The 13,639-nt window shown below is 45.5% G+C and overlaps 1 protein-coding gene across 1 annotated transcript in view; it reads right to left on the bottom strand.

Annotated features, from left to right (window-relative positions):
* Positions 1 to 3,570: 3,570 nt before the first annotated feature.
* The window catches only part of mllt3 (MLLT3 super elongation complex subunit), a 67,570-nt gene continuing 57,501 nt past the window's right edge, over positions 3,571 to 13,639 (bottom strand). Inside the window, exons 11-15 of the mRNA XM_080792170.1 lie at positions 9,748 to 9,889; positions 9,051 to 9,150; positions 8,071 to 8,139; positions 7,540 to 7,611; positions 3,571 to 4,837 (exon numbers count right to left, since the gene is read on the bottom strand). Coding sequence (XP_080648296.1) covers positions 4,706 to 4,837; positions 7,540 to 7,611; positions 8,071 to 8,139; positions 9,051 to 9,150; positions 9,748 to 9,889 — 515 coding nt within the window. The 3' untranslated portion in view covers positions 3,571 to 4,705. The remainder of the gene's footprint in view (positions 4,838 to 7,539; positions 7,612 to 8,070; positions 8,140 to 9,050; positions 9,151 to 9,747; positions 9,890 to 13,639) is intronic.

Below are 13,639 nucleotides of genomic sequence, written 5' to 3'. Positions count from 1 at the left end.
GTCAATAAATTGTCTTGTTGTTGGAAACATGGATATTTTCCTTATCGAAACCACCATTCCTTTTGGGTTACTGAAATTCCAGCAAAAATATATACGGCTTTCTTTGTGATGCCTCGGATACTTCCTGCAGCGGAAAACATCGATGCAGATATCATTCGGCAGAAACTTTGTATCAACATTATCGTATGTTTTCTTGTGTGAATACATTTTTTAATGACTAAATGCCCTCCACAGTATTTTGTCCCAAATGGGCCGGCCCAAAGGGGTGAAATCACGGCTGAAATCTCGTTTCGCCAGACTTCCGGAAGTACAAACACTGTGGAGAGCATCTATAGTCATTACGAAAGACCGATCAAACTGACAGATTTACCACAAAACCCCACGGTCGGAGCTGCGGTGGACTCGGGATGGAGTTATGAAATCTTTCACCTGTACTGTACCACTCGTTCTAGGAAAACATCTGATTAATTGCCATTTCAGACACAGAGCGACTGAAGCGCCTATAGTGCTTCATTTTCAATGAGAGGCGTGCATTTATTTTGGACGCGCAGAGAAGTTGAGGGGCAAGCGTATAGGCATTTTAGGCAAGCGTATAGTTCCATGGGCACGTGATGTCATACAGCTACTGACAGCAGCTGCATAGGAAGCAGGCATGACGTCATACAGCTACAGACAGAGAGGACTAGGGATGGAGTTCCAAAGCCGATACCTGATAAAACCTGCTAACAAGTGGCTTATTGAGTATCCGGTAAGGTTTTTTGGGCTTATCAAGCCTGTTATCAAGCATGGCGGCCCATGACGTCATGTTTAAACAATCAAGACAAAAGAGGCGATCAAGAACTAAATGTAATCACCCATGCTGGCACAAACATGTCAGTCGGTCTAAAAGTGTATTGATACCTGCCAACCAGCACTGTCCGGGTAAACAAAATTAAAGTCAAAGTACACACATTAACCAGTTTCTTCAATATCATTTTTTCAAAAGTAAAAAAGGTCAATGATTGCCTTCCGTTTGTAAAAGATACTGGTTCTGTTTGGAATTCTCTCTCCTCTTTCCACAAAATAATAGAAAATGCTCAATAGTGGGATCTGCCTGATCGATAAGGTGCTCGTTATCAATACAAATGAACAAGCTCCATCCCTACGTCTGATGGCCCTTCAAGGCATCTTAGGGCAGCTTCTCCGCGTCTAAATTATTACGCTCCATTGTCACACACAGATCCCAAGATAAATGCCCAACGTGAAGTGCAGCTAACACATAATTCCAGGTTTTCCTTTTCTTTTTTTCTCCTTTTGCTAGTAAACATACGCACACACATGCTCACGCACGCACACCTGCAAATCAAATTTCAATAAATAACACTTAAAAAAAATGTTGTAAGGCAGTGTTGACCATGCATTTGTCACAAATGAAACAACCAATAAATCAGGAGAAACATACATGGTAACAATATTCACATTCATTGAAGAGCAACAATGATGTGTCTCTCTCCCTCAGCACACTGATGCCATATACACACATCAAACGCATCTATACACACACGTATCAAACGCATTTGTTTGATACGTGTGTATGAGGCCTCAGCCCCCTAACGGCCCAATCGTGACCTCTTGGGACGAATGATGACCATCCCCCGCACTCCAGAAACGAGGAAGTGCTGTTCTAAAAGGCAATGTGTAAAAATGTGACGGGTCCTCTGAAAACAATGTTAAAGGGATAGTTCACCCAAAAAAATACCTAACTTCAAACGATTACTTACCCCATGTTTATGTTTTTTCCGCATTCTTTTTGCGACGCAAAATCACCACTGCGGTCATCAAATTATTGTTCTTACTAGGAATGCGACAAGTCTCCATGGGGTAATGGAGTAATCGATAGAGAAAATATTTTTTGGACGTGAACTATGCCATTAAACCGACAGAGGCGCGTCATTTAAAACAGACTTTAGAACCCCCAGGAAGGCGAGCGAGTCGCTGTGCTGTGCCGAGCGTTGCTTCAGCCGACTCAGCAGCGTTCAAGTTAGGGATGTGTCGAAAAGTGTACCCCTGGAGAAAATCTATGTACTCTGGTATAAAATGCCTTGACAGGTCATTGACAAAAATCAATGACCTTCCCCAAGTGATAAAATAAAAAGATGGCCCCTCCCTAGGGGTGTCAATCACCATCGTTGAGACGCTGAATAGACTCTCTCTCTGAGGGAGATTTGACCGGGTCGTTCACACTTGCTTGTCAACGACCGTCATTGTTTCATTGATTGACTATTTTATTAATTCAAATTTGTATGACCCTCCATTGGACTCAAAGTAAAATTAGCCTACCTTCTCTTGGACTGAGATTAGAAAGGCATAATAACCCTCCCCCATTTTCCTCCAGGGGTAAACTTTTTAAAAATCAACCTTTCCGTCCCAGAATTGTAACTTATATCCCCTCTCCCCCAGTCAACATGTTCCGTTGCGGGTACCTCCTTTCGGTCAAACGTTGTTTGGTCAAATCAGTACCAGGTCATCCGTTTGCCATCTTTGGAGTGAGAATGCGTTGCTCAGTCCGACAGAAGTTGTCAAGGCCGTTCTGTTCTGTTGTGGAGGGGGTGGGTTGTCAATCTGTCACCTGGTCAACAGGGCGCTCTCGTCCCTTACTGGGGGAGCAGCGGACCACCAAGGCTCTGGCTTCTGTTGGGTTGGGAAGACCCTCCCCTCTCATACGAGACACACCTACAGCCTCAAGCGACGTAGACGTAGTAGCATCAGAAGCCTCGGTTAAACTTGGCCAAGTGCCAGTGTCATGCTCAGGAAATATCACATCTACAAGCTCACAATGCGCCACGAACGTGACGCGCTGTGAGCTTGTAGATCTGCCATTTACGGCAACACCAGGACCGTGAGTATGAACTAGGTTTAAGTTGCAACACCCACCATCGACAGCCCCGATTTATGAAACAGATGCAATCCAATCTGCTTGTATTAAAACGACGATAAACTCACTAATATCACACCTGTATGGACACGGCTTGGATTATACGCTTTGTTTAACTTGTTATCAGCGACCTTCTGTCAACAGACTCTGTGAAACGCAGAGGGGCTGCGCTCTTTTTTTAAATCACCCCACGTCCAGCATTATGTGCAGTTTCGGAAAAACAGGTGGTACACAGGACGTTTGAGTGATGTAAAACTGCCGCTTCATCATGTGCATACTGGGGTGAAATATTGGTGAGTTTATCGTTGTTTAGTAGTACAATCAGATTCTGTCTTTAGGGGGCTATCAATGGAGCGTATTGAAAAGTAGCAGCTAGAGTCAGTTGCTGGCAGCTCGTCCAGTGCTTCTCATAGTGGGGTCCAGGGACTCCTAGGGTTACTTGAGGGGTCTCCAAATGGGCCATTACAAGTTCTGTAACTCTGACAATGTATAAATGGAGCCAAACGGACCCTAGTGGGTCCATTTATTTCCACTTGTACACTGTCAGACTCAGAGGTAAGGGGGGGGGGGGGGGGGGGTCCTTGAAGTTTAGAAGTTTGATAACCACCGGGGAAGTCTAGTCTACGCCGGCTAAGCTTGGTCAGGCGACGGTGGGGGAGTACGGGATCCAGCCACACAGAGTAAAGGGGGGGGGGGGGGGGGGGGGGCTTTTGCATTGCTGCGACAGTTCAAGTTCAAGTTCGAAAGGAGGGGGGCGAGGGGACGGCAATGAAGCAAAAAGGGCAGGAGGAGAAAGGAGCTCGACTTGGGTGTGCCTAGTACAGCAGCCCAGCTGCTCAAGAGTCTCACAACAGTCCAGGGAGGGTCCAGGGAAAATGCTGGAGCTTCACGATAAGTCCTGAGGTTCTCAGAGAAACGCCAGATCCTCACCAACAGTCCTGAGGTCTCCAGCTCATCTCTGGATCCTCACGACTAGGGATGGAGCTCGAAACCAGAAAAAAAAAACCTGATAACAAGCTTATTGAGTACCAGGTATCAATAAGCGTTGGGCTTATCAAGCCTGTTATCGAGCATAGCGGCCCATGACGTCATGTTTAAATAATCAAGACAAGAGGCGAAATAAATCTAATCACCCATGCTGGCACAAACATCTTGGTCTAAAAAATTATTGATACCTGACAACAAAATGCTGCCCGGGTAAACAAAATTAGGCTTGTAAAGTGACGGTACACACTTTAACCACTTAACGGTTTCTTCAATATTATTTACCTAAAGTAAAAAGGTCAATTGCCTTCCATCTGACGGCCCTAGTAAAATATACTGGTTCTGTTCAGAATTTCTTGTCGTCTCCCGTCTTTCCACTAAATAATATAAAATGCTCCATAGTGGGCTTGATAAGAACCCGGCTCGATAAGCCTGATCGATAAGGTGCTCGTTATCAATGGAAATGAACAAGCTCCATCCCTACTCACGAAAGTCCCGAGGTTCTAACTGTTTCTCCGAATTTCACGACAAAGTCCCGAGATTCGCCAGGAAAACTCTAGATCCTCACGACAAACGTTTCCGAGAGTCCAGGAGGAATGTCACGACAATCCCCAAAGGGTCTCCAGGAGCTCAGATCCTCGTGACGAAAAGTCCCAAAGATCTCCAGATAACTCCCAGAGATCCCTCACCACAGTTCAGACTTCTCCAGGGTGATCTCTAGAGCTTCAGGACAATCCCGAAGATCTCCAGGTTAAACTCCACGATCTTCACGACAGTCCCAAGGGTCCTCCGGGAACTCCCGATTCCTCACGACAGTCCCGACGTCTCCAGGTAGCTCTGGAGCTTCCGCACCGTGCTCCTGTCCAGGGAGCAGAGGTCAAAGTCAAACGTGGTGTTGGTGATGTGGAAGTGTCCCGTCTCCTCGATGAGGTTCACGATCTGGAGGAGAGGGGAGAAAAGCAGAGGTGTCATTAGAGAGGCACGTGTTGTCATTTGACATAAGGCCAGCATTATTTCATTAATTCACCCCGTATACCCGCCAGCATTTTTCAGTGCAACCCTTATTGTGTTACCGCGACCATTATACTTTGGCTATGGGCCTTCGAATAAAGCTTATTTTGACCTGGGATGCAATGTGGGAAAGGAATCCGAGATAAAGACATTTGAAAGGAACAACAGGAGCGTTCATTTTCAGTTTGCATCATCACCTAGCAACCCCATGCTAATGTAAGTAGGATTACGATGCAAGCTATCCTAACCACTATAAGTGGTTTGTTGTAGATCTACAACAAATAACAAATGGTGGGGAATGTGTTAAACACACTTTTGGAACAATATGCACATTCATTGAGAGCATGCACAGGGTCTTTCATTTTGAAAACCACAAAATCCCCCCCCCCCCCCCCCCAAAAAAAAAAGAATCCTCCCCACACCGCGCTTCTATTTGTCGAGGCCAATCGCATGACACAGAGAGTACTTTTTCCACCGCTGATATTTCTACTTTTACAAAAGGTACTTCCTCTCTCTCTCTGAGGAAGTCGGGGGGAGTTGAAACCCCCCCCCCCCATATAGAACAGCCCCATCGATGCGTCGCCACACAATCAAGCTTAATCCACCCCGAGTTCCGCACGCCGTTGGTTCCACCTCCCCGGCGGTTTAGCAGACATGGAAATGATTAAGTCAGCAGCCCCCCCCCCCCTCTCCTCTCCCACAGATTGGAAAATGAGTGCATGTCATAGAAAACTCCTCACATCTCAGAAAGATGCCCCATGCACCGCTGTTACATTCCCTCTATAAGTGCTTTCTTCCAAGTTAGCGTGAGCCTCGTATAAGACGGCCGTGGTACAATGCCGTGCCAAAGGGCTGTCCTGGTCCTGCCTGAGTGAAAGCAGGTATGCGGCCCTTTGGCCTTCGCGTGAGGGACCGAGGACCGAGGTGGTGGGCTGGCCATGAGGTGCATGTGTTTGGTCCGATGTACTAATAACAGTCCTACAGTCATGAGGCTGACATCTTAACCAAAAAACCCAACCCTAAACCTAATCTCAGAGGAAGCCACGGTTTAGTTTTAACCTGCCATGCATGTCGTATAGATTGTCGGATAAATTGATATACATTTGATGATATATCACAGTTTAACAATTTAATAATAATAATAATAATAAGGGTAATAATAATAATATGAATACTACTACTACTGCTACTACTAATAGTAGTAGTAATACTACTACTAATAATAATACTACTAATAATAATAATAATATAATAATAATAATTTTGTTAATGATATTTTCCAAAAATAGACGATCTACTAGCTTATTAGCCTGGCCCAGCCTGTGTGATTTATAGTGTAGAGGGCCGGATTGCTGGCATGAAAAACAGCAGAGAACACTGACGTCACCAAATTTGGAGTGACTACACTGTTATTGGTTAGCAAAATACAAGGAAGTGGGCTTCCTATGCCAGATTTTCCAATGGGTTTTCCCAGGCTTGGATACCGAGGCTACAAGCTTATAGATCTGCTATTTGATGTACATGAACAAAGCAAGTTTTAAATGGTACCGAAACCCAGCCAACAGCATCAGGAATCAACATTCCTGTGCCCACCCTTGAGTGCACACCACACACACACACACACACACACACACACACACACACACACACACACACACACACACACACACACACACACACACACACACACACACACACACACACACACACACACACACACACACACACACACACACACACACACACACACACACACACACACACACACACACACACACACACACACACACACACACACACACACACACACACAATCTTGGGGGGCCAGCAGTCAGTCCAGGCATGCATTTAAAAAAAAAAAGTCTGCATCGAATGTTTTTCAATTCAGTATAAAATCACATGCATGTGGAGCATGGCCTTTTGGAAGGCTGCCCACTGTGCCGTGGCTAATCTGCTGACAGAAAGCAGAGGCTTGGAAAGCCGTTCTGGCAAAAAAGAAAAAGAAAAAAGAAGCTCCGGTCTCTAAATGGCAGTGGCAGAAAGTACATTACACACAGTACATTACTTATACTAGTATGTGTACTTTACTTGAGTATTTCCAATTTCCAATAATTTTACTTCTACTCCACTACGTACATCTCAGAGGCAAATATTGTACTTTTACTGTATTGTACAGTTACTGTCCACCATTTGCTTGAGAGTCACAGAAAGACTGTCACTGTGTCATTACCAATCTGTTGTCCTTCTCTGTGTTATGTTACACATACATGTGTGTCCCTCTCTCTGTGTCATTACAACCTGTCCGTACCAACCATAGAGTATTAAAAGGATAGAGACTGATCTGGCGCGAAGCTCCGCCCCCTCCGCTATTCATGTCAGTGGAAGTAGCTCAGTGGCGTTTTGAAGCACCGGGAAGGACCGTCTATTTCCGCCTTTTTGGGCGCATTTCCGCATTGGACCACCAGATTTTGGTGGTCCAATGCATTTGTGCAACCGAGCGCTCAATGTTAAAGCCCAGCTGCACGGGGTTTCCTCGTCATGAATCCACGGGTCCGCCTGCAGTCCTTCCTCCTACCACTAGGGCCCAGCACTTCACCGTTGGAGTGCCTCACTGGCCCCTTGGTACCAACCTGTTGTAGTATGTGTCCCTCTCGGAGAGTCATCAGTCTCCTGTGCAGCTCCACCAGTTCGTCGAGGTAAGCCTAGAACCACAGCAACGTGTCACAGACATTCTCTTTTCAATGCAGCAACTTCAACAACAAGTACGAATAATAATCATGAAATAACATAGTTACAATGTCTCTTAAAGGACCACTTCACCACTTTTCAACTTATCTTCATAATAATAGGTCCCCACTAATGTTCATGATAAAATACCACGCATTTTTTCTGTCTCAGGGCTGTGGGCAGTTCAGAAACCCGTCCACCAGTGACATCATCAATGGGGAATCCAAGCTAATAGAAACTGCAGGCTTTCTATTCCTGCAATATGAAAATGGAAGCCACCGTTCTCACGATAATACAAATATAAAATATATATATATTAATAAGCACTCAAGTCCTATTTCCAAAATATTTGTCAAAAATACCACCTCCCTACAGTTACAGAAGCAGTACTTATTTACCAGCCACTAAAACCTTCACAACTCCTGCATGCGCACCTTGTCACATTCTAGATTCTTGTTCTTATCTTGCTTGGTCTGCTTGGAAGGACTCTTCACCTCCAGGATCTGTGAGACAGACAGCAGAGGAGGACACGTTGGGGACATGGCTACAGACGATGTGAGGCAGACACATTGGGGACATGGCTACAGACGATGTGAGACAGACACATTGGGGACATGGCTACAGGTGATGTGAGACAGACACATTGGGGACATGGCTACAGACGATGTGAGACAGACACATTGGGGACATGGCTACAGACGATGTGAGACAGACACATTGGGGACATGGCTACAGACGATGTGAGACAGACACATTGGGGACATGGCTACAGACGATGTGAGACAGACACATTGGGGACATGGTTACAGACGATGTGAGACAGACACATTGGGGACATGGCTACAGACGATGTGAGACAGACACATTGGGGACATGGCTAGTACAGACGATGTGAGACAGACACATTGGGGACATGGTTACAGACGATGTGAGACAGACACATTGGGGACATGGCTACAGATGATGTGAGACAGACAGACAGACAGACAGACAGACAGACAGACAGACAGACAGACAGACAGACAGACAGACAGACAGACAGACAGACAGACAGAGGAGGAAATGTTGGGGACATGGCTACAGACGATGTGAGACAGACACATTGGGGACATGGCTACAGACGATGTGAGACAGACACATTGGGGACATGGTTACAGACGATGTGAGACAGACACATTGGGGACATGGCTACAGACGATGTGAGACAGACAGACAGACAGAGGAGGAAATGTTGGGGACATGGCTACAGAGTACAGACGATGTGAGACAGACACATTGGGGACATGGCTACAGACCTTCCAGCCAATCATAGGGCGCATTCCGTCCACACATTTCGGCCTCAAATTTTGAGGACACATTTTGAGGACGTAAGAATGATTAGTTAGACATAGAACAGGTACAGGCATGATCCTACCTGGTTGTTGCTGGTCTTCAGGTGGGGCGGGGCCTCGTTTCGAGAGGGAGGCGACGGGGACGAGCTGTTCTCACTCTCACTGCCGTCACTCAAACTGACCCTGCAGAACATACACATCTGTCACTCAAACTGACATCCCTCACTCAAACTGACCCTGCAGAACATACACATCTGTCACTCAAACTGACATCCCTCACTCAAACTGACCCTGCAGAACATACACATCTCATCTGTCACTCAAACTGACATCCCTCACTCAAACTGACCCTGCAGAACATACAGTACACATCTGTCACTCAAACTGACATCCCTCACTCAAACTGACCCTGCAGAACATACACATCTGTCACTCAAATTGACATCTGTCACTCAAATTGACATCTGTCACTCAAACTCGTGTAACATAGATATCCATTGATTTGAGCTCAGGTTAAATACGAATCTACACACATCGTACGGTGAATGTTTCAGCGGTGACTTCACTTGGTCTTCTGCACACTCCCACGGTGGGTTATTATGCCCTATTCGCACTTCATCGCACGGCGGAAATAGCCGATCTACAGGCTCACAACACATCAAATCTCTGATGGACTGTGAGCTTGTAGAACGGCCATTTTCAGCACGTGAGGCCATTGTACAACAAAGTACAAATGGTGCTTTTACTCTACAACTCTTAGCGCCATTTCATGGTTCTGACCTGCGCTGGCGGTGCGTCAGGTGCGCGTGCACCGCCCTCTGATCCACGTCAGACTCCATGTCGTTGGCATCGTCATCCTCAGAGTCGTCCGAGTGGTCGTCTGAGTGCAGGTCTGGGATTATGGTCTGCAGCGGACCTAAGACTAGTTCAGAGAGAGAGAGAGAGAGAGAGAGAGAGAGAGAGAATCGATAAGGTCAAGCCCTTCTTGTCCTTCTAAAAAAAGAAAAATCACACCCGTGTGAAGTGAGGGGCGCTCTTATCTGGCCATTGCCATTCATTATCAATGGCATTCAATGTTTGTGTTTGCACAAACACTCAAAACTAACACAAACATTGAATGCCATTGACAATGAATGGCCATTCATTGTCAATGGCATTCAATGGCAAGTTGGCACTCGAGGTGCCAACTTGCGCCTTGCACACAAGTAGGCCAGAGCGCAGCCGCGCACGCACGCACACATTATTTTCTCTCAACTTTATGTTCTATGTTTCTATGGCTTATTGTGCATATTGCATAAAGTTTTATGATTGGTGCCTAACCGCTCCCAATGACTGGCCGTGTCTGTCTGTCTGGAGCCAGCCAGTGGTGATGTTGATCAGCCTGCAGCGCTCAGTTCACACAGGTGTAAGTTTTCTTATTGCTTTGCCCTGTCTTATCACTGCTTGCAGCTATATATTTTTTTTAATTGTGAATGTAAAGTATACATGATTAGAACATGTTTAACATTTATTAATAATAATAATAATAATAATAATATTAATATTAATAATCTTTATTGTCCCATTAAGGTCTAAATATTTCTACAATTGCTACAAATTGCTGCAAAACCTCTACGTTCACTCATTTTGGGCATAAAAAAGAAATTGAAAGATAAAACTAAGTCTGATAATGTTGTACTGTGCATTTTCACATCAAGGCTACATAGGCTTTACATTACCTAAGGGTTAGGGTAAACATTTTTGGACAAAATAGCCAATGTTACATCGAGGTGCCCACCTATCCTGTATCATGACATGTTATGCGTGACTATTCAGTATTCACCACTGGTGGGGAGATACCTTGCTCCTTAGTGTCCAGATGTCTCTTCAGGTCATTTAACAGATTGAAACTCTTGCCACACTATTTACAGTGGTATGGTTTTTCTCCAGTGCAGAGACGCAGGTGGATCTTAATACTACCTGAATGACTGAAACTCTTGTCACACTGTTTACAGTGGTAAGGTTTTTCTCCAGTGTGGATTCGCTGGTGTTTCTTCAGTTGCCTTGCCGCAGTGAAACTCTTGTCACACTGTTTACAGTAGTAAGGTTTTTCTCCAGTGTGGAGACGCAGGTGGATCTTAAGGCTATCTAACCTACTGAAACTCTTGTCACACTGTTTACAGTGGTATGGTGTTTCTCCAGTGTGGAGACGCAGGTGTGTCTTAAGACTACCTGAACGACTGAAACTCTTGTCACACTGTTTACAGTGGTAAGGTTTTTCTCCAGTGTGGATTCGCTGGTGTTTCTTCAGTGGACTTGCCGCAGTGAAACTCTTGTCACACTGTTTACAGTAGTAAGGTTTTTCTCCAGTGTGGAGACGCAGGTGTGTCCTAAGACTACCTAACTGACTGAAACTCTTGTCACACTGTTCACAATGGTATGGTTTTTCTCCAGTGTGGAGAAGCAGGTGTCTCTTCAGGTGACTTGCCACAGTGAAACTCTTGTCACACTGTTTACAGTGGTATGGTTTTTCTCCAGTGTGGCGACGCAGGTGTGTCCTAAGACCACCTAACTGACTGAAACTATTGTCACACTGTTTACAGTGGTATGGTTTTTCTCCAGTGTGGATACGCTGGTGTACCTGCAGAAGACTTGAGCTGCTGAAACTTTTTTCACACTGTTTACAGTAGTAAGGTTTTTCTCCAGTGTGGAGACGCAGGTGGATCTTAAGGCTATCTAACCTACTGAAACTCTTGTCACACTGTTTACAGTGGTATGGTTTTTCTCCAGTGTGGAGACGCAGGTGTGTCTTAAGACTATCTAACCTACTGAAACTCTTGTCACACTGTTTACAGTTGTGGGCTTTCTTTCCTGTGTAACTCGGCTGATGTCTCTTTACTTCTCCCGCCAGAGCTAAACTCTTGGTAAACCGTTGATGACCGTTAGATTTGGGTTCATCTGTGTCTCTTTGTTTCTGGCTGGTTACAGAGCACTTTATTTTCAGACAGGCTGCTGAGGGGATCTGTTCATTCCTCAGTGTTTGGCAGTAGAGGTCGTTGTTGTGGCTCCTCTTCATGGGTTCATGGAGGACGGTGGAGGCACAGGGATATGGACACTCAGAACTGGATACCCGAGTCTGGAAACATTGGGCCTCACTCCTGCTTTCCATCATCAAATGCAGCTATAAATGGACTGTGATGAGAATGAGAGTTCTAGGTTCCTCTTTTGGGTTGGGACAATGGTCTTTTATACTATAGCGCTCTCTCCCTCTTCTCTGTATCTCTCTTCACTTCACTCAGGAAAGTCCCTCTGGATAAAGCACTATACTTAACACCGAGATGAAGTGGAGACAACTCACACTTATATAAGCTGACCAGGAGCTGAGGTCTGACATCACACACACAACATAAACTGTTGCAGCCCAAACATAGAAATGCCGATTTGTGTAGGCCATCCATTTTTGAGAGATTTGCCTACATTATGCTGTTTTTTGAGCGGTGCCTCACCGCTCCATTGTCTCTGTCTGTCTGTCTGTCTGTCTGTCTGTGGTACGAACAGCTGCAACACTGCTGGGTGACCTAAAGTGGCACTGTTGAGCAGCCTAAAAGGGCCATTCACACTGAGCACTAGATAACTATAACTGTAGCCAGCCAGCAGTGTTGCTGAGCAGCCTGCACCGCTCAGTTCACACCGGTGTGATTTTTCCTATTGCTTCGCAAGCAGCGATAAGCCGATCCATTATTGGCCGGTGGATAACACTGACGTACATACCCAGCCGATCACAGTACTTGCGCGCTCTGCTTGTGCAAGTAATTACAATGATTGTATTAGGACTAATTAGTAATGTTAACATAGAGAGGCGTGGCATCATGCTCTTCCAAATTAGGTCGGAGACTGGAGATCATGTCACTTTTTGTTACCCCCAAGAATCAAACGTGCATTAGCAGGGTCCATACTCCACACAAACTAATGGAAATGCAAGTTCAAGGGTGGTTAACCAGGCTAGGAAAATCTTTGAGGAGGCATTTTTGATGTCAAGACAAGAGTGATAGAGCAGATCATATAATGAATTAATTGGGAATGACTGTGAGCTTCAGTTCTTGAGCGATCCCTACATATTGCAGAATTCCGTGAAAAACAGCAGCACAGAACTGTCCAAAACGGTGGAATCTGTTCAAAAACAATAAGGGGTCTTCGCCCCTTTGGCCTTGACCCTTGACAAGGACAGTGGTCATCATGCACGGAGCGGCCATGCTGCGTTCTGATTGGTTGAGGTCTGAGCAGTCCTTGTGGCAACATGCTGCATTGTGATTGGGTGAGGGCTGAGCAGTCCTTGTGGCCTAAAGGCAACATGCTGCATTGTGATTGGGTGAGGGCTGAGCAGTCCTTGTGGCCTAAAGGCAACATGCTGCATTGTGATTGGGTGAGGGCTGAGCAGTCCTTGTGGCCTAAAGGCAACATGCTGCATTGTGATTGGGTGAGGGCTGAGCAGTCCTTGTGGCCTAACGGCAACATGCTGGGGATGGGTGGGGTGTAGGTGGGTGTGCGCAGTGGTGGTAAAAGTACTCAAATGTTTTACTTAAGTAAAAGTATCAATACTGCAATATAGTAAGTAAATAGTAACTCACGTTTTCAAATAAATGTAGTGGAGTAAAAGTACAATATTTGCCTCTGAGATGTAGTGGAGTAGAAG

Source organism: Protomyctophum bolini (genome assembly GCF_963924005.1).
Source record: "Protomyctophum bolini genome assembly, chromosome: 20".
NCBI classification, from domain to species: Eukaryota; Metazoa; Chordata; class Actinopteri; order Myctophiformes; family Myctophidae; genus Protomyctophum; species Protomyctophum bolini.
The sequence above is the reverse complement of the archived record's forward strand: the minus strand, read 5'-3'. Positions and strand labels throughout refer to the sequence as shown.